At 49.0% G+C, this 22,001-nt stretch overlaps 1 protein-coding gene across 1 annotated transcript; it reads right to left on the reverse strand.

The window, feature by feature from the left end:
* Positions 1–1,016: 1,016 nt before the first annotated feature.
* Positions 1,017–7,723, reverse strand: LOC142924091 (U3 small nucleolar ribonucleoprotein IMP4-like). The gene is made up of 5 exons (XM_076065524.1): positions 7,283–7,723; positions 6,444–6,553; positions 5,062–5,185; positions 3,550–3,621; positions 1,017–3,116 (listed from the first exon to the last, which is right to left on the reverse strand). Exons 2-4 carry the CDS (start codon positions 6,492–6,494, stop codon positions 3,563–3,565), a joined length of 234 nt encoding a protein of 77 aa, XP_075921639.1. The 5' UTR covers positions 6,495–6,553; positions 7,283–7,723; the 3' UTR covers positions 1,017–3,116; positions 3,550–3,562.
* Between the last annotated feature and the right edge of the window lie 14,278 nt (positions 7,724–22,001).

The raw sequence follows: 22,001 nt of genomic DNA on the forward strand, positions 1-22,001 counted from the left end.
CCTGCTGACAAACCCGCATGAGGCTCACTGGCGTGTGTACTCCCCGTCCACCGCAGTTGCCGCTGCTGGACAACTATTACTCTACAGTTGTACTGCCCCTCTGTACCGTGCCCCCGAGCCATCAACACGGACTCACAGCATCAACACAGACTCACATGATCAACACAGACTCACAGCATCAACAGACTCACACGATCAACAGACTCACAGCATCAATACGGACTCACACCATCAACACGGAAACAGGGTCAGTGAGCAAGATGGCGGATGAGTGCATACATGATGTGAGTGGTGGTGAGTTCAAGTTAAGCACCCAGTTTTAAATCTCATTTACTCCCACCATCACCACCACCACCCTACATACAACAGTCGGAAGTAAATGCCTACACACCCTACATACAATCGTCAGTAGTAGTGGGGAGAAGAGGGCATCAGTGGGGGCGAGGCATGAAGCGTTGAGAAGCCCTCAGATACTCCATAAAACCCCGAGTTTCATGGAGTATAATTTTCAGCATTACAGTTCCATTTTTTTACGTTAACAAATGTCTCGCCATATATTACACCGTATAGGTAACTAGATTGGGCGAGGGATGGTCTTTTTTGTTGAACAATCAATAAAGCTACGGTGTTGTACTGTGCCCGTATCCGTGTACGGTACTGTGCACTAAAGGAAGAAAAATGGAGCGGCTGAACCTCACTGCCTCCTTACCGGAGGCTGTAAACATCAAGTGACCTGAAAACTGCGATGGGACGTGAAAGACAACATGGAGAGACAAGAGGGCGCCACGTGTGTTCTTCCATGGCAGCAGCAGCATCATCGCAGGCAATGAGGTTCAAATGGGCACAGGAACTTTGAGGTGGACCCACGAGTGTTTGAGCCACAGCGGCGTGCAATCGGCGACCTCTATACGCTTGGCGCAATCCGCACCGTCATTTCACGGAGCCCTTGTCCACTCGACGAGTGCGACGACGCCATCCCACCGTCATTCGGCGCCTCGTGGTGACATCACAACAGCAAAGCGACAGGTGTTGTTTATTCATTTCTTGAGGCAATTCGAGGGCCCGGTTACATCGCGTTGTGATACATGCACACACCGTCAACATATACTACACCGGTTATAAAAAAAAAGCAGGGGATAGAAAGGTGGGGGAGCGGACCCGACCACAGGTATTGTTTAAAAGACGTCAAGCGGACCGGGGGTTTTAAATGCAAGTCCATGCGGACACCAACATCCGAACGATTGTACCAATAAATCCTGAACCTTCTGGAAGATTTCAGCTCCCGCTGGTTTGGATCAGGGTGATGTTGGGGCAAATTCCATTAATTGGGAAAGGTGGCAATCTTGTGGGAATGTCCTCGCCAGAGAAGAAACTTGTCGCTTCCATGTTTTATTTTCATCCGACATCCCATTAGCGAGATCCAGAGCGTGACGGACTCATATGGAGTCGGCCTCCTGTAATTTTTCTGGTCTCATTCTCACCACAGGTGAAGGCAGAGCCACACATCAACGTGCCAATGGGGCCACGGTTGAAGTGGTGGGGCCACGGTTGAAGTGGCGGTGGCCACGGGTCATGTGGCCTCTATGTATTTTCCATGTTGAAGGCCGATTGCCCCAAACATTGCCCGTCATATGCAGTGTCACTGAATAACGTGTGAAACATACTGTAGCATATACAAAATTGTATTTTCTTCATACATTAAATACAATAAACACAATAAACATGAAATGCGTATAGGACATTTATAACTCTCTCAATGACCAAACTTGTATTTTATGAACACACTTATACGAGCAAAATATGACAAAAGTGTTCCAGATTTCAGTTTCAATTGAGACTGAAATCCGGAATCATTACCCCCTACTGACAGACTAATAATACCCGCTCGCAGGCCAAGTGCTGATTCACCTTGGGGCCTCGCCTGGTATAGAGGTCGTGGGTTAAATCCCGACGCCTGTATATCTGGAGTTTGCATGTTCTCCCCGTGACCGCGTGGATTTTTCTCTGGGTCCTTCGGTTTTTCCCTCCACATTTAGAAACATGCGTTTAAAAGTATTTGGCTGCTATATATTTCTGCGTGACAAGCCACTTTATAGCGCTTTCATTTGTGGCCCGGTCGTTCCTGAAAGAGAGCTATACAGCTGAGTGGGCCTTACCTGGTAAAATAAAAAGAGATTAGTTTTGTTAGTTTATTTTGTGCCACAGGGGGACAGCTACAGGGAGGGGGGTGCCCATTAAAATGGTCGAGATGAGATGCAACTTAAGGCGCTTGTGACTTCCCAAAAATATTATTTATGGCAGGTTTTCACATCTAAACATCCCGGGTGGCATTGAAGCCAAGAGCTCCCACCCTAGGTGAGTAGCTACGAGAGCGGTGCTGTGCACGGCGACACGCCACTTTCTCCATCTGCCTGACTTGGTATTTTCTTTTTTGTTACTTAAATAAATGTTAATGTTTCGTTTTGTGTACGCGTGTATGTACACCGTTTGGGGAGCGGTGGTGCAGCAGTTAGCGCACTATGAACTCAGCCATCTGAGTACGTGGTGTGGGGTGTGTATAACATCGCAAAACTGGGGAGGACAAAGGCAGCCAGACGTGGGGCTGGCCACACAACCACTTCTGTGCCATGCCGGCCATCATAGGTGCTACCCGTTAACAGCACTTGCCCCAGCAATCTGTTAACGGCGATACGGAGTACCTTTGTCTTTTTGTGCAATTGTGTGCTTCTGTGTGCGACGCATGCGACGATGTGCATGTTTGTGTTTGATAAATGTACATCCACAATGTGTGTGTGACGCGTATGATGCGCGTGTGTGACGACGGTTGGAACAGCGATTCACGCACTGCCCTATCCACGCGGCGACCTCTCCTCAACGTCTTGAGCCTCGGCGGAGAGCGCCGCGAGGTTCGACTCCAACTCCGGCTTTCCAGGGACAAACCCCCCCCCCCAATGCCCCTCCCCCCAGGCCCATGGGGGGGGGGGGGGAAGTCGCTCCCCTCCCTCACTCCACGCTCAGGAACTTCCTCTTCTTCGCCGTGTTCATGTACGGTCGCCAAGGCCACTCCACCTCGGCGGTGGCCGCGTTGTCCAGCGTGCCCAGTTTAATCTCATAGACTGCGCGACACACAAAAGCAAAGATCCCCCCCATGCAGCCTTTAACAGACGGCGTGGGAAAAGCGCTGTTCGTGTGTTAGCATGTAGGAAAGCCAGCACGGCACACCAAGGGGTGGGTGTGGGTGGCCAGCATTACGTCCGATCATCTTTGAATTTACACATCGCATCCGGGGTGGGGGAATGCGAGTTGGGTCACGGTACAGCGAATGCGACCAGAGCAGCGACCCCACCGACTCAAGTTCCGATCCGCTCTACAAGTCACCCGCGGGCCACCTAGCCCGAGGCTAGACTCTTACATTCAGCCCATCATCCTCTTAGGGGTCGATAAAATGTACAACCACTTCGTAGGGAAGTCCACAAGGAATGTGGAATTTCCACCGCCTCTGCAGGGGTGTAAAGTGGAGACGAGTAACAATGTGTCAGGCAGACTTACGCTCCATCTCGAATCACGGTCCCACCTCCTTCAACTCGATGTCCTTGCCGTCGAGCTTGTAGACGTTGTACACTGTTGGGAGGGGGGGGGGGCACAGAAGTCACGGGAGGGGATGCGGCAAGTTACACGGACCGCGCTGGACTCTCATTACGTGTCCTCGCAAACGTTTGCCAGTTAGAGGCCAGCGGCCACCCTGTTTAAAACTGCGGATGCATTAACAAATGAACAACATTACGCGCCTTCAGCTTCAGAGATGGCGTTAAATAAAAACTCTTTGCTGTTGCGCGAAAACTAAAGTAAAACGAAACTATTTTTATTTTACCACTGAGCTATGTAGCTCTTTTTCACATAAAAATGTATAGCAGCAAAATACTCGAAATTCAAGTTTCTAAATGTGTAGGGAAAAACCCGGAGGACCCGGAGAAAAATAAAAGTGACCAGGAGGAGAACATGCAAACTCCGAATATACACGCGGACACACAGCACCTGGCCCAAAAGTCTGCTCACTCTTTCCCATTCCGAGACATCTGCAAGTTGCCGGGTGGTAGGTGTACGCGCGAGCGGCTCGGCGTTAATTTTATTTATAGAGGCGTAGCGCTGCTGTTTTTAAAAGGCGTTGCCCTCACCGCAGAGAACCGTAGTGACACGACCGGCACTCTATGGAACAAAACTGTGCCACACGCCCTCCCGCATGGCCTTATGGGAGCCTCGGTATGTCTTCAGGTCAGAAGACGTACTTGAGTTTTTCTTACGGTTCCGTTTCGACAACGTATATGTACATCATGGAAATGAGAAAGGGTTATAGCCTTTACGAGGGATCTTTGTGCTTTGGGGATGGGGGAGGAAGATGTGGGTGAGACTGGCACGGTGCCCGCACGCACCCTCTTTCCGAGTCGTGACGTGAAGTTGTGCATCACGAGGTGTGGGAATGCCTCGGACATCATGTCCACGTCCGCATGTCGTGCCGCATCACCACGCTCGAGAGTGTCAAGTACACCGTGGCATCGTACCACGTGTCACATGAACAGCACGCCGGAAAGTTAGACACACCACAGGTGTCACACAGACTATACTGGAGAGTTAAACAGACTGCCCTTCCATCTGCGGCATCATACCACATCACACCACATACACAGTTAAAACACCACAATTCCATGTCTGCAGCGTCATACTACACACCGCACATCGTACGCACAGCTAAATACACCTCCATCCCCGTCTGTTGCACCGCATCACACACGTCACACCATGCATCACACCGGGGAGCGGGAGCGGAGTGGCTATCTCATTACACTACAAATCCGGTGACCTGACTTCGATTTCCGGTGTGTCCAAGCATCGACAGTGGGGAGACAAAAGGGGCCAGATGCGGTAATGACCACACCACCCACCCCGCCGTGTGCCCTGCCGGCCTTCGTAGGTCGCTCGACAAACAGCACTTGCCCTGACAGCCTGTTAAAGGCTACACGGGGGAGCTTTGTCGACTGCGGTGCGTGCGCGTGCCTGGCATACCGCGGTGCTCATGCAGGACGATGAAGTCGTTGACGGCGTTGGCGCAGCACGCCCACACCAGCGCCTGCAGCTTGTGGCCTCCGTGGTTCATCGGCTGAGCGTTCGGCAGGATCAGCTTCATCTCCTGCGGTGGTGGTGGGAGGGTGGTGGTGGTGTGGTAACATGACAGCAAGCGGTCACACGCCGAGTCCGCTCTTCCCACCGGCGTCCGTCCCGGCCACGCTGCTTTCGCCCCCCCCACTTCCCCGCCCCCCCACTGTATCCGACTCGGGTTGTGTTGTTTGTTTTTTCCATTGCGGAAGCCGAGCCGAGCCGTGCCGGTATACGGGGTCGCCAAACCCCGTGTTGGCACAACTGGGATGCACCATTGGAAAAACTTTACTATTTTTATTTTACCAGGTAAGACCCACTGAGCTATGCAGCTCTTTTCCAGAAGCGACCTGGCCACAAATCATAGCTCAACTAAGTGGCTTATCGCCATGTGGAAATTTATAGCAGCCAAATACTCTTAAACGGACGTTGATTCTAAATGCGGAGGGAAAAACCGGAGGACCTGGAGAGAAATCCACGCGACTCCTCGGAAAGAGGCACGCAACTCCAAATATACAGCAGGCATCAGGGTCAGGATTGAACCTGCGACCTCCTGTATACCAGGTGAGGGAGTTAACATCTCGCCACAGTGGCGCCCCCAATGGTACATCTTTCCGTGACCACCGACCGTGCGTAGTGCTACAGTAGATACATTTTCGATGAATGGAAGGGATCGGTCATCGCGAAAAGGCGGACTGAATCGCGAGGAATGAAGTTGACAAAAGCTGCATGCACCAAACCAAAGTGTCCAACGCTCCACCACTTACGACCCCCCCCCCCCCCCACACAGCCTCCACCTTTCATCAACAACCAGATTTCTTCTGGTTAACTCAACGGATGCGAGTTGTCTCACACTGCACAAGCCCGATGATTGGTCGACACGACTCGTGTGAGGTGCAAGGAACTGATTCTAAAGCCGATAGAGAACACGTGTGTGTGTGCGGTAATTTAGCAGTTAGCACGCTGCCCCACAAACCTAGTGACCCGAGGTTTATTTCCGTTCATGGCCAACACCAGTGGCGATTATCTGAACTGGTCCTGGGCCTCCCCTAGATCAACTCAGCCTCAAACGAGTACCTAGTGCGGTGTTTAAACATCATTACCAGAGAGATAAAGGTGGCCAGTTGTGGTGCTAGCCACCTACACCCTCGCAAACAGCACCTGTCCCAAAAACCTGTTAAGGCTATATGGGGGACCTCTGTCTTTGCGCGCTTGTACACATGCAATACACGAGGACCCACATTCCTCGTGTGACCCCAAACCCTGTAGCCCCTGTGACCCCGTGCCCGCACCTTGATGAACTGCTTGAGGAGGGAGCTGGGGTCGCGTGAGGTCGTCGCCATGATGTGTGGGTCCTTCACGCCGGCTCAGCGGTACTCGTCATCCATGTGGCTGCTCACTCCTACTGACACGGGGGGGGGGGGGGGGGTGGATAGAAAGAGGTGGTAGATGGGGCAGGGGGGACGGAGAGGGTAGGTTATCATTTGCCATACTTCACCGTGCAGGTGAGTGAAGGTGTGTGTGTGGGTGGATGGATGGAAGAAGCGACCAGGAATGGTTGAGAATATCACTCTGCAGTGATCGCGTTGATTTTGTGTAGCGAGCTGAGCAATAATGAGACCTGGATGAGTCCCAATTGCAAGAGTGGGTGGGTGATATGGCAGGTGAGTGGGTAAATTGAGTAAAATGATGAGTGAGTGAATGAGTGCGTCAGTGCATGTTAAACCTCTTTGTTACAGCACGTAGCCAACCGTGGTAATCGGAAGTGTGACAAACTAACCACAAAAAGTAGTTCTCAAGAAATGAGTTTGTCAATCTAGACGATGATTTAAAAGTGCAAAGCTCCAGTGGCTTCCTAATATTGTAAGGAAGACCGCTCCAGAAGGAAGACTGCTCCAGAAGCACACGTTATGTGGTGACCACGGCCTTCATTTGACATTCCACAAAAATTTACGCCAGCCATCACACACACACGGCCGACTCTTTTTCCACGTTCACGCCACGGGATTTTTCAAAGTCCACTTGGGAAGCAATCGCCGTGCAGTATTTACGGTCAACGCAACTGCGGCATTAAACCCATTAAACCGGTGGGGGGGGGGGGTTGAGGGCCCGCCGTTCTCGAACCGCGAACCTCCACGGCAAAACACGGTGCCACCGCTTGGCAGGAAGGACCGACGGCGAGCCGGGGATGCGCGCCGACTCGGCGTGTCTAGCGGGCGGAGACGCGCGACGCTTATCCCTCTGCCTCGGGAGTCTCGCGGGAAGGAAGAGAGAGAGAGATGCGAGGAGACGTGATGGTGAGGGATGTGAGATCACCCTCCCCTCCCTGGTCGAACTCCACGGCCTTCTGGAGTTCAAGCGCCTCCCACCGCAGGTCCGTAGGCAGCACCAGGTTTTCTTCGGTGACGACGTCAGGGGGACAGGGGGCAGTGGGTGGGGGGCGGGCAGGGGAGAATTAACAAGGAAGAAAAATCATGCGCACGCATGGATTCATTCGGAAACGCTTTCCAACGCGCGGATGTCTTCTCGCCTGTATTGTCAGACCGTCTTGTCCCATCTTAGTCCGTCTTGCGTGTCTCATTGTCTCTAGATCCGTCTCTAGTCTGTCTTGCGTGTCTCAACGTCTCTAGTCTGTCTCGCTGTCTCTCGTCTGTCTTGTCGTCGCGAGCCCATCTCTAGATCCGTCTCGCCGCCCGTTACCATCGAGCGCCCTCTTGAGCTGCGCCTTCTCCTCTACGAGGACCTTCTTGGCCTCCTGCGCCTTGCGGTAGAGGTACTCGCCGTGCAGTTGCGCCTCCTCAGCTGCACCACCAAACAAAGACAAAGATCCCCCATGTAGCCTTCGACAGGACTGTCGGGTGCAAGTGCTGTTAACGAGCAGCACCTTTGATACACGAAGGGGGGTAGGTGGCCAGCACCACATCCGGCCGCCTTAATTTCCCCAGTGGCGATGTTTACACAACGCACCAGGTACTCATTTGAGGCTGAGTTGACCAAGGGGAGGCCCAGGAACGGAATCATCACCAGTGTTGGCCGTGAGCGGGAATTGAACTCGGGTCGCTGGGTTAGTAGTGCAGCGTAGTGCTAATCGCGAGACGACCATAAACAACAACCGCCATTCGCCACGAAGTGGTGGAGATGTCACCACGGCGCTCGTGCCAGGCTACGTGCAGGTTAAGGCCACATGAAGCGTCGAACGCCCGCTGGCAGCAGGAGGTCACAGACAGACAGACCCAGGTTGCCATTGGTTGCTTGACTGAGATGACTGGCCGATGCACCACCTGTGCCCCCTACTGTGCTACACTACCGCTCCAACCTACACAAACTCTCTTGGGCTATACTCTTTGGTTCTTTCGGTAAAGTCACATAGGCATAAAATATAAAATAAATTAAATCACGACGTTTCGGGCACAACACAAGCGTCCATCATCAGGTGGGACAAACCACAGCAAGAAACAATTGCCGACGTGGGCAAAAGAGCTGCTGTAAACAAGAGACTATATAGGTAAGAGAAGGGGGGAGGATCAGGGAGGAGAGATAGAGAGGGGGGGTATGAGGGGAGTGCTGAAGAGAGCGGGGCTGGGAGTGGGAAGCTTAAGAAATTAGAGATGCGGAAAGTTAAGGCAACACCATAAAGCAGTTAAGGTTTTACCTGGTTAATAACATTCTTCCAATGATTACTCAATTTGTATCCATCTTCTCGGTTGAAGTTATGTCTGTGTTTATATATCTGGATGGCTTGATGAACAAACCTTTGATAGTAGCCCGAAGGTTTGCAGAGCGGCACCACGATACTCCTAGCGACGTCGTTGATTAATGTCTGTAATTAATATCGATGGTGAATCTCTGTAATTAATATCGATGATTCGATTCCACGAGAACAGATTCCACAAGAATCGATTCCACAACTATTTTAGTAAAGCGAAGTACGCGATTCGATTCAAACGTGTTCGTTCCGGTCTCATCAGAATCGGTATTGATTCTGTGCTGGAGGAATCCAATGAGCTATAAAGCTCTTTGATCAAAGATGTGCCAGTAGGGGGCACGGGGTCATAACGTCACAACAAACAATACAAAAACGATAGGAGTGCAAAGGGAATGGTAGCAAACCACTAAAAATAGATGAAATAAACCATATAAGTTCATACTCTTTGGTTCTTTCGGTAAGAAGTCTCGCTCTCCGTTCCACCCACTACAACTGGCGTCAGAAGTAGCCAAATAGTAAGATGAATCGCTATAATGGAGACGCGAAGAAAAACTCGTACCAGGGCTCCAGTGGAAGAGGAGGACGACTCAACACCACTGGGGTTGGCAGCCCCGGAAGGGGGAGGAGAAGCGACGCCGGCCGAGCTGCTCACTGCCCGGCCGCCCGGCGGCTCACCACCGTCGGAGAGGGCGCTTCAGGTGGCTCACTCCCGCCTCGCCCAACTCCTGCACGCGGCGGCATCCATCCTCGACGAAATACATCGCGGGTTATAACCACAACAAATATAATCACAATCACTGCGACCATAATCGCCGTAACCACAAATATAATCATAACCACCAGCTACATAACCACAAGTATAAACACTACTGCCACAAATATAACCATAACCACCACAACCATAACAACCAACATAACCACCACAACAACCACAATGATGCTGATACACTCTCACACCATGTGGGTCCCCTTGTCTCCTTGTGTCTCCCTGTGGGTGAGTGGATGGGTTGGCGAGAGAGTCGGTGGGTTGGCAAGAGAGTCGGTGGGTTGGTGAGAGAGTGGGTGGGTGGCAGAGTGAGTGACCGGTGGCAGTGGGTGACCGGTGACTAAGTGGGTGGGTGGCAGTGGGTGACCGGTGACCAAGTGGGTGGGTGGCAGTGGGTGACCGGTGACGAAGTGGGTGAGAGAGTGGGTGGCTGAGTGGGTGGCTGAGTGAATTGGTGAGTGGATGAGTGCCAGAGTGGGTGGGTGAATGGCTGAGTGGGTGGGTGAGAATCAGCATGTTTTTGCTGGAGGAATCCGATGAGCTATGAAGCTCTTTTTCATAGATGCCCAGAGAGTGGCTGAGTGGGTGGCTGAGTGAGTGTCGGTGGGTGTGAGTGGGAATGAAATCTAACCTGCACCTCTGCATTGCAAATCCAGCGAGCTAACGCCCTGCGTGTGGTGGGGTAAAGTGCGGGCATGGCCACTTTGCTCCAACACGTCCGGACCAGCGTGGAAGAGTAGACCAAATACCTCTATATAGCGGCCTCTAGTGGATGCCTTTTTCCAGCAGCAGGCGATTCGCCTCCACAACAAACCCGTCCCTCCAGGGATAAAAACACACGGCAGTCTGGGAGTGCCTCTCATCAGCTATGGCTCAACACGAGGGCCACTCTGGGGCCGGTTTCCACCGTCAGCGCCTCATCATCAGCAGCAGCAGGGCCGGGCTCTGCTTGAAGCAGCGCCGTGAACTCAGCAGGCGTCTAGGACGTGACGGCTGTGGGCCAGGCGCCTCCTCCTCTGTCTCCCCCCACCGCCGCCGCCGCCACTGCTGACGTGGACACACCGCGCGAGGTTCTGACCTTCAGGCTGAGTCGACGTAGAGGAGGCCCAGCGAGCCGCCGCTTCAGAAGATTTCGCGACCCACTGACGGTGGCCGTGAGCGGGAAACCAAATCAGCCGCTCGCCACCCACAATCCACAGCGCGCGCCGCCTCCACTCGCCCCCTGCCTGACCGGAAGTAGCAGCGGGGGGAGGGGGGTGGGCAATGGGGGCGTGAGGGGGGGGGTTGAGGGGGAGCATGGGCGGGGGTTGCCAGGGGGGGCAAGGGGGGTCGCGAGGGGGGGGATGCTTGGGGGGGGGGTTGTGAAGGGGGAGGGGCAGGGGGGGAAAGAGGGAGCATGGGGGAGGAGCTTAGGTGAGGGGGAGGAGCTAATGGCTATTACACCGCGCCGCGTCTCGCGCCACGTGCTTCCCCTGGCAGTTTGGCCGTTAGGCGTGGAACCGAGCTGTGGGTGAGTGGTGGCGGTGGTGGTGTGAGTCTTTCTATGTGAGTCTGTGTGTGAGTCTCTCTAAGTGAGTCTCTGTGTGAGTCTCTCTGTGTGAGTCTGTGTACGTGTGTGTGGGTCTGTGTGAGTCTGTGTGTAGCAGTGACCCGGTCTCAAATGAGTACCTGGTGCGATGCGTAAACATCGCCACTGGGGGGACGAAGGCGGTCGGGCGTGGTGCTAACCACCCACCCCTTCGTTTACCGTGCCGGCCTTCATACGTACTGCTGGCTAACAGCACTTGCCCCTACAGCCTGTTAAGGCTCTATGAGGATCGTTGTCTTTGGTGTCCTGTATTAGCAGGAGGAGGAGTGGTGGTGTTAACGTTGGTGGTATTAGTGGTGGTGGTGTTAGTGATGGTGGTGTTAGTGGTGGTGTTTGTGGTCTTAATAATGGTGGTGTTGGTGTTAGTGATGGTGGTGTTAGTGGTGGTGGTTGTTCGAGGTATTGTTGCTGGTGTTAGTGATGGTGGTGTTGGTGGTATTAGTGGTGGTCGTGTTAGTGATGGTGGTATTATTGGTGGTAGTGTTAGTGGTGTTAGTGGTGGTGGTGGTGGAGTTGATGTTGGTGGTGGTGTTTTTAGGGTTCGTAGTGTTAGTGGTGGTGTTAGGAGTGGTGTTAGTGCTGGTGTTAGTTGTGGTGTTAGTTGAGGGGAGCGGTAGTGTAGCGGTTAACGTGCTGCGCTACAAACCTGGCGACCCGGGTTCGATTTCCGCTCACGGCCAACACCAGCAACGATTATCTGAACCGGTCCTGGGCCTCCCCTAGGTAGACTCAGCCTCAAATGAATACCTGGTACGATGTGTAAACATCGCCGCTAGGGAGACAAAGGCGGCCAGGCGTGGTGTTAGCCACCCACCCCCTCGTGTGCCATGCCGACCTTTATAGGTGCTCGCTAGCAGAAATTGCCCCTACAGTATATTCAGGCTATACGGGGGATCTGTCTTTGTTAGTGGTGGTGGTGTTAGTAGTGGTGTTAGTGGTGGTGCTAGTGGTGGTGTTTGTCGCGGTGTTGCTGGTGTCCGAACAAAGGAGCGACGCTCACAACAACGACCTTTGACCTGGGCGGCTGAAATGTAGCACGTTGGCACAGTCATCTCAGTCAGTCAACTCTTGGCACCTGGGTCTGACCTGTGACCTGTCAGTGAGCCTTCAGCATTTCACGTGGTCTCAAAGTGCACCTGGCCTGGCATTTGCTGCTGCTTAGTGGCAAATGGCGGTCTTTGTTGTTTTTGTTGTGTTTCGTGTTGTGGGTGAGTGGTGAGGTTGTGAGTCTGTGATGATGATGTGAGTCCGTGTTGATGATGAGAGTCCGCATTGTGACATGACGCGTGTTTAGACATGAGTATTGTCGCACACCATCGGTTTTGTGTGACCCTCACCTGCGTCTCCCGCTCTCCACGCAGAGACCCGGACCGTGCGAGAAACGCAGTGAGCTCTGAGCACCCTACTCTGCAAGTTGCTGCCATGGAGGTACGTGGCTCTTCAACTCGTGTGGTAAAATATGGGTGGACGTGTGTTTTCCCCTCGACTTGTGCCTACCTGTCACCTACCTGTATACCTGGATGTGCTTCTCCTTGTCCGCCTGAGTATGTGTATGTCTATCAGAGTGTGTCTCCGAGATCCTGTTGGTGTGCCTGCCTGTCTACGCGTGAGCATTTACAGCACTATTATCTATCCACTGATGAATGAGAATGCCTTCCTCCCTGAGACCTTGCTACCCCTCAAATGCTGTGATGGAATAATCCGCCAAGCGCCGATTTTGTCGCACCATCTCTCTGGTGGCTCTCCTCTCCGATGTGTTTCCTTCCTTGGCTGCCGCTCCGTTATTATTCTTCACTATCAGCCATTGTTGTCCCTCCTTGCCATGGCTCGTCATGCCCGATCCCCAATCACTCTTTAACAATTTGAACAATCCCTGCGTGTGACCTCAAAATCCACGCATCTTTCATTGTTAATCCAAGCATGGCATCTGATATTGGCCAAATATCCCAATGCTGAGAAATGACAACATCTCGGCAGGACCCTCCTGAATGTGGAGCCCAGGATCTCAGAGATGCTGGCTCAGTGCTCGCCTTCTGCACTTGCTCCAACATCTTAATCAAGCCTATGTGGTGGACCTTTGTCTTTGTGTGTGTGTAGATGAGCCGAGCTGGAGAGGCTCGGAGTAACGACACGTCTTGCACCACGTGGAGTGCGCTGTCCTCAGACGGCACCGGCTCCATCTGTAGCAAATCGCCGAAAGGTAAGAACAGTAATGAGGGACGTCACAGTGGCCACGGTAAATAGTGGGACATCATGATGGCCATGTTGCATGGGGGACGTCACAGTGCCTTTGGTGTATGAGAGATTTTATGGTGATTGTATGGGTGATGTCAAGATAGCAATGCTACATGGGGGACTTAATGGTAATCATGTTTTGATTTAAAGCTTTCGTGGCTGCAGGGATTCATATTCTTGGTTCTTTCGGTAAAATCACGTAGAAGGGCAACAATTAAATTATAAAAATATAAAACAATAAAAATCTCACGACGTTTCGACTGCAACACAAGTAATCATCATCAGGTGTGAAAACCACAGCAAGAACCACAGCAAGAAAAATTGAAATTTTCTTGCCGTGGTTTTCACACCTGATGATGATTGCTTGTGTTGCAGTCGAAACGTCGTGAGAATTGCATTATTTTATTGTTTCCCTTCTACGTGACTTTACCGAAAGAACCAAGAATATGGTAATCATGTTGCATTAGAGACTGCATCATGGTTGCCATGTTACATGGGGGACTTCATGGTGGCCATGTTGCATGGGGATAATTATCTGTGCTCTGGCCTCAGTACTGAAACAACATCAAACGCTTTCAGAATTGCTTCTGCGGCCATCTTGAATGCTCTTCCAATATTAGGAAACCACTGAAGCTATCCGCGTTTAAATCATCAAGTTTGACAACTAATATCTATACTCATTCGCTCTTTCGGTAATGTCACGTAGGTAGAAATAAAATAAAACAAATCACGACGTTTCTATCGCAACACAATCAATCTTCATCAGGTGGAACAACCACAGCAATGATAAAATGCTGAAGTAGGTGAGAGAGCTGCTGTGGCAAGAGGTTATCGGTAAGAAAGGGGGGAGGAGCAAGCGGGGGAGAGAGAGGGGAGCTGCGTGAGCGCTAGGGGGAGAAGAAGTGAGGCTGGGGGGGACGTAGGCGGAGGTAGAAGTGGTAAGCTGAGTATGGGACATGGTGGGAAAGTAAATCTGAAAAATCTACCAGTACCTGGCGCGTGTGATGGAAACAACCACAACCAGTTAAGGCTTTACCTAGTTAATAACATTCATCGAATGATTGCTCAATTTGTATCCATCTTCTCGGTTTAAGTTATGTCTATGTTTGTATATCTGTATGGCTTCATGAAAAAACCTTTGATAGTTACCTGAAGGTTTGCAGAGTACCTTGGTCTCGGAAAAAAACAATATCACGCGAGCCCACAGCGTTATAACAATGGTCAGACACGGCAGAGGTATTGGTTCTGCGATGTTTCAGATCTGCCTTGTGTTCGCTAACACGGTCCGTGACATGTCAATTCGTTTTCCCAATGTAACTGCTACCGCAGGTAAAACTCAGTTTGTCGACTCCAGGATATTGCATGTCAGGATCGGATTAGATCACGGATTTTGTGTACTGTATTGAATCGGACTTGGATCTTGTGTTTGTTTAAGATTTTGGAAATATTTTTGGTAACACCTGCTATGTATGGTAAAGTGATGGTTTTGATAGGCGTCTCAGTGGATTGTTTCTACATGGTTGGAGAAACAGCTTTGCGAATAATGCTGTCCCAGTACCCATTCATCTTAAGAGTCTGGTGTACGTGTTCCAGTTCACTGGCTTGGTGGTGTTGGTTGCAAATGCAGTGGCCCTATGGTGTAGTGGTTTGATGAGGGAATTCTTCTGCACCAGATGGTGGTGGGAATTAGGTTTTAGATAGGTCTCTTCTCAAACAAAACATCCAGGAATTAGTAGCTTACCATCCTTCTCCACTTCCATGGTGAATTTGATGGATGGGTGTATGGAATTTATGTTGTTGAGAAATTGATTCAATGTTGGCAGGCCATGTGGCCAAATGACGAAAGTGTGATCTATCTATCTCTTCCACAAGGAAGGACGTTGGGTGCATGTCTGGATGACATCAGTTTCAAATTTCTCCATGAAAACATTCGCTATCACTGGTGATAAGGGGGGACCCATGTGGGTACCTTGATTTTGTTTGTAGAAAGTACCATTCCTGGTGAAGTAAGTGCCGGTTCAGCGTTTCTACTGCTGCATGATTTTTTTTCCGCCTGAGGACGACCGCTTGTGTTGCGATCGAAACGTCGTCATTTATTTTATCCATATGTGACTTTACCGAAAAAAACAAAGAGTAAATGTTAGTAAGGCAGTTCCTAACCAAAGTTGGTCCATGTTGGACCAAGTCTTCAATTATTGCTAAGGTGTCAGGTACAGGAACCTTGGTGAACAGAGAGACTACATCAAAGCTGACGAGCAAATCATCTGGGGACAGTGAAATGCCTTTGATTAGAGAGATAAAGTGAGCTGAGTTTCATACTGCTGAGGTAGTCTTGCCCGTGAATGGAAGCAAGGTCTCAGACAGAAATTGGGCCAGTTTGTAGGGAGGTGAGTTGATAGTGGAAACGATGGGTCGAAGTGGAGTATCTTCTTTATGGATTTTTGGAAGACCATATAATCTGGGTGGTCTATTAGCAGAAGGTTTTAGGGAGAACTGCTTGAATGGTTCGATTAGAGAAGTCGAATTGGTAATGATATTGTTTGTTTTTATAGCCAGGCAGTTGGTCGGATCTTTGTTGATTTTGGTGTAATTGCTATCATTAAGAAGGTCCTGGATTATGTTGCTGAATGTGGTTTTATCCATGATGACAGTAGCATTGCCCTTGTCGGCTGAGAGGATGACTTTGTCCTCTCTATTTTTTAATTTGGTGAATTCAGAGCGCTCGTCCTTGCTGATGTTATTAATAGGATTCTTAGCATTTTTAAAGATGGTGGCAATTTTAAATCTTGCCACGTCTGTCGGGATGTGTCCCAAGCCTTTGAGGGCTACATCTACCTGGGTTTTTATATCATCCACTGGGATGTGTTTGAGGGTGACAGCAAAATTCAGCCCTCTAGCTAGTACCGATTTTAGGCTATCGGAGATTGTGCTGTTACTCTGATTAATAGCAGTCTTTTTTATGTGTGGATCTGGTTTCTTTTTTGACAAGTTATTGAATTTAGCAATAAGGTTAACCTTGCATTTGGAAGACATTGTTGTGGCAGAAGAAGCAGTCATGTTATCTACAAGGTTCCAATCAGATGCGGACATTTTATCTTTTCATTTAAAGCTTTCGTGACTGCAGTAATTCATATTCTTAGTTTTTTCGGTAAAGTCACGTTGAAGGGAAACAACAAAATAATAAAATATATATAAAACAATAAAAAAAATTCTCACGACGTTTCGACCATAACTCAAACGGTCGTCTTCAGGTGTGTTGGACCAACACCTCGGCCGTGACAGATCATTGTTATAATTCAGTAGGCTCACATGACATTGACTTTTCCAAGACAGAGGTTCTTTGTAAGCCATCTGGCTTCCATGAGAGATTCGTTCATGAGGCTATCCACATATACAAGCACAGAGACAATTTCAACCGAGAAGATGGATTCTATCTTAGCAATCATTGGAAAGATTTGATAAACCATTTCAGGTCTTAATTGATTGTTCACGCTTACAGTGGCTTTCAGACAGCATACATTATAAAAAATAAAAAAAATAAAAAAAAATTCGTCTCCCCCCTCCTCTTTTCAGAATATAGATGGACTAGTCCTAAATAAACTGCCAAATCGTTACGCATGGCGCTAACGTTTTTTATAAATAAATAAATGCGCCGTTTAAAAATAAATTTATGCAAACCAACACACCTGAAGACGACCGTTTGAGTTATGGTCGAAACGTCGTGAGAATTTTTTTATTGTTTTATATATATTTTATTATTTTGTTGTTTCCCTTCAACGTGACTTTACCGAAAAAACTAAGATTATGACTTTTTATCTGTTAATGTTAAGTGTGATTGTAGGAGACATTTGTCTAAATTATCAAGTTCAAGCCGGAGTATTCTTATCCTCTCTGAGATTAGAGAAAGGCTAGCTCTGAATAAGATCCGTTTAGAGTTGGGTTAAGTGACAGAAGCAGATGTGAGTTTAAATGTGGTCGGTATTATCTTGTTGTCGCGGCATCTCTTCAGAAAGGTGAGTGACTCGATCATGTGAGCCTTCTTGTCTCGCAGTCTGTTAAAGGTTCTAACAGATGTGTGGAACCTATTTGCGTGGTTAGTTTATTAACCTTCCCCCACACTGTTGATTAGCACCATTGGCTACATGCGGTGCAAAAGAATTTCAACATACATAGCTGGGATTGGCAAAAACATCCCAATCCTGAAATATTTACTCTATAAATTGCTCAAAATTTAGGTTCACACACCTGTTGTTGTTATTCTCCTCGTGCCTACAGAAATCCTGGCTCACTTTGGCCCTCACTTGACCGACCGCGAAAAGCTGGAGCTCGCAGCCATGCAAGAAGTGTGGTACTTTGCGCTCGACAACAAACCCAAGGGATGCAACAGGCATGGATATGATGACGATGAACGTAATTACATTCTGGTGAGGCTCACCACAAAACTACAGCCTTGGGGGCGGTCACAGGGCCCAGAGGTAGCGGGGTTTGTGGCTTCTTATTATTGCACCTGAATTACCAACCAGGGCACACACCAACGCGCTTCAAAATCAGAATGTTTAATCCCGAGTAAAGCCCTTTTAGATAAGAAGCCATTTTTCAAGGGAATCTTCGCCAGCAGACAGTATCAAAGCATTCGACAATTACACCCACTCACACACTTACTCACCCACCCCCAGACGCACTCACTTGCTGACTCACTCACTCATTCACCCACTCAATCACTCATCGACCCACTCGCCCACTCACCAATGCACTCACCCGCACACATCTGAATCAGAAGTTTATTTCCCGAGTAAAGCCCATTGAGCTCAGAAGCTCTTTTTAAGGGTGACTCAGCCAGCAGACATCTGAGCATTCCAAATTATGGTTAAAAATAACTTCATAATTCCAAGCAAATGTTTTTGTTAAAATTACATTAGCACTTCTTAAACGTTGTGATTTTAACAATAGTCAGTTTAAATGATTATACCTTTTGTTCAGTTCCGACATGATCACCTCCACTACCGCTATGAGGTGCTCAAGATGATTGGGGAAGGAGGTCAAGGCCAGGTGATCCAGTGCCTTGACCACAAGAGGAACACCCTGGTAGCTGTAAAGATCCTGGTGTCACCGTCGAGGTAAGACTTCAGAGACGTGCCATCACGAGGCCGACGTTGTTAAGTCCATTGTCGTGCAATGCGGTGGTGACACTCATGCTTCACAGCGAGAAGGGAGGCCTTGGTTCGGCTCCTGACTCGGGCACCATCGTGTGTGGAGTGTGTACCTTCTACCCCTGTTCTGCATCGGTTCCTTCTAGGTACTCTGGTTTTTCGTCTCTAAAGCTTAAAATACATACACACACAGTGTGAACTGGTATCGGCCAAAACATCCCATTGCTACAAGATTACCTCCACATTACAGTAAGTCATCATTTAATGCTGTAGATACATTCATGAAAAGTTCCGCGTTAAGCGAAAAAGCATTGAGCGAAAAGAATCTCTCCATAAATAATGTAACAATAAAGTTTGCCGAGATGCAATGTATGCATACACTGTGAGATGATGAGACCAATAACTGAGGCTATGCTATAGTAATAGGTTTTACCCTTTTAACTGGCACAAAAACTGACACCTTCTTTGGTTCTTTCGGTAATGTCACGTAGAATGAGAATAAAATAATAAAATAATACAATAAATTTTCTCACGACGTTTCGGCCACAACGCAAGCGGCCGTCTTCAGGTGAAAGTTACAGACCTGTCGGGACGACAGAGCTCAACACACCCGAGACGGCTTTTCTTAGAGCTTAGTCTCCACTGGTGTTGGACCAGAAGAGTGGAGACTAGGCTCTAAGAAAAGCCGTCTCGGGTGTGGACCAATCAAATTCAAGGACAGTGCATATTATTATTATCAGAGTTGTCTCTTTTGTTTGCATTTTGACTGCTTGTGTTGTGGTTATTGCAAACATGATGCCTTGAATAAAGGTGTCAGTTTTTGTGCCAGTTAAAAGGGTAAAACCTATTACTATATCTTGTTACTGGCAAAGGAGGTCTCATAATGAGGCTATGCTGTCACGTTACTTTTATCATTCCGAGTACTGTATCATACCGCTCAACAGTGCAGCTCAAAAAAGTATTTTGTTGTCGACTACTCACAAACCACGTTATGATGGGCTTATTCCGTGTTATAATGGGTGCGTATCTTGTTAGAATGTGCGTGTTCCATGTTGTAATGGTCGCGTTTTTTGTTACAACGGACACATTCTGCATTGTGTAAAAAGTGTTGAAGAACCACGTTATAACGAAAACGCGTTGTTTTAACGGGCGTTTGCATTTAGTTTTCCCGAATGACCAATCCGATTTGAATGGCTCTTCACCTTCAAATCCTATTGGGTACCCTACGCCAGCTCCTGCGCCCCGTATGGTACCAATGAGAGTCGAGAACGCTACTCTAGCTCACAATGCCGTTAGACCTGGTGAAAGTATATTTAATTATTAATTCTGAATAGCATTTGCCTCTGGGTGTCCCTTAAGCAAGTGTAAGTTATTAATTTGTGGACTTCCTCTGCGCAGCTCCAAGGAAGAAACATTGCAGAGGATGGAGCTCCAGATAGCTCTGGAACTTCAGAGTGAGGACAGCAATGAAGATTACAACGTCATCAAAGTCCTAAACAGCTTTGATTTCAGGGGACACCACTGCCTTGTCCTGGAGCTGTTGAAGTATGTACCGCGTGTTCCATCTCCCCCTCCCTCCGCTAATAGCGTGGTTAACTGATTAACTAAACAAACTTTTTTGTTTTCGTGGGAAAGTCCACTGACCTATTAGTTATTTTTTTGTAAGCGACCTGCCCACAAATGATAGCTTAACAAAGTAACTTATCACGTGGAAATGTATAGCAGCCAAATACTATGAATGCATGTCGATTCGAAATGTGGAGGGGAAAACCAGAGGACCTACAGAATAATCCACATGATCACAGGGAGAACATGCAAACTCCAAATGTACATGCGTCAGGTTCGGGATCAAACCCCACGACCTTACCAGGCGGAGTTGTTATCTTCTCCCCATGGATAACCCTCTACCACCTGGCAAAAATGCCAATGAAATCAAGTTGTCAAGTGGGCAAATGAGCCAACTAATTTGGTTCATCGACAAACCAACGACCTGAACCTACACTGAACTATGACTCTGAATATTGGTCGTGAACATGCACGAACAATATTAAGATTGTTGTTAGCAGAATCAGCACAGCATTTAAGGAGATGACACTGACACTGTGTTGGTGTTGTTTCTGCTTTTGTCTTTCTCACAGGGAGAGCCTTTATGATGTGATGAGAGAATCGGGGTTCCGGTTGGACATGGAAATGGTGAAAAGTTATACCAGGGGAATCCTCATGTTCCTGTCCCACATCTCTTCCAGGAACATAGTTCACGCGGACATCAAGCCAGTGAGTGGACACAGCATTCAGTATGATTTTGTTGCAGAGGCGTATTGTTAGTAGGGAATCGTTCCACGGAGAAAACCGGCCACATTAGTCACAAGATCTATGCGTTCGCTGTTTCCATCTAACTGGAAGGAGGCAGGGTCATTGTACCCCTGGTGAAGATAATGCGGTATGAATTAAACTGTAGTGTAGAGTCGTGTCGGTATTGGGGACTCACCATAGACAAAACCGGCAACGTTGATCACAGCGTTGCCCCAGTCCTTCGGAGACAGAAACTGGAGCAAATAAAGACTATTTCCTAAGTGTGCCAAACGTGTATTTTGACCTGACAGCTGCCCGTTGTCGGCTTCCACACTGCGAATGGAAAACTTCCGAAGACAAACGCGCGGTGGATAGTGTCATGGAATACGCGAGCTCTCATGTGTAGCTTTTGGTCCGTAACCCGTTAAAGGGCACTCTTGCAGCTGTGAGCTCAATGCACTCTCCTGTCAGAGGAACCATGATCAGTTGTCAATAGAGCTGCCCTCCTTTACTTCGATGGTCCCTTAGAGTGCTTTGAACATGAGCCTCAAATCAAATCTCTTTTCTAGATGCAATTGAAAGGGGCAACCCCCAGTAATAGCTGTCAACAAACATCAAATGTTGCACTTGACTGACGCTCGTTGACGGCACTACGCCTCGTCTAGTTCCCCTGTTTAGCGTAGGTGGTGGTACGTGATCGTTCCACTGCTGGCTGAATGTTATCGGCATAACCTCTGCATTTGAATTCATTCTGCCCCTTCTCCTGCAGGAAAATGTTCTCATCAAGGACACCGTGACCGGCACTGTGAGGGTCACGGACTTTGGCACGAGCTTTTTTGTGGAAAGTCAACGTGAGTGACCTCTCCTGGGTGTGTGAGCGTCTGCGTGTGGGTGTTTGTCTGATTGTGTATATGTGTGAGTATCTGCATCTCTGTACATGTGACTGTTCATGTGTGTGATGAAGATGCTGTTTAAGAAACAGTGAGTACACAAACACATATATGTGTTGTTCTTGTGATTGGTGTGCAGCTATGAATGTTGGTGGGACTCTGGAATACTCGGCTCCGGAGCTGCACTTGGGCTACAGCTTGACCTGTGGCGTAGACATGTGGG

This window comes from Petromyzon marinus, chromosome 8 (assembly GCF_048934315.1).
Source record: "Petromyzon marinus isolate PM22_M1 ecotype Great Lakes invasive population chromosome 8, UKy_Petmar_22M1.pri1.0, whole genome shotgun sequence".
NCBI lineage: Eukaryota > Metazoa > Chordata > Hyperoartia > Petromyzontiformes > Petromyzontidae > Petromyzon > Petromyzon marinus.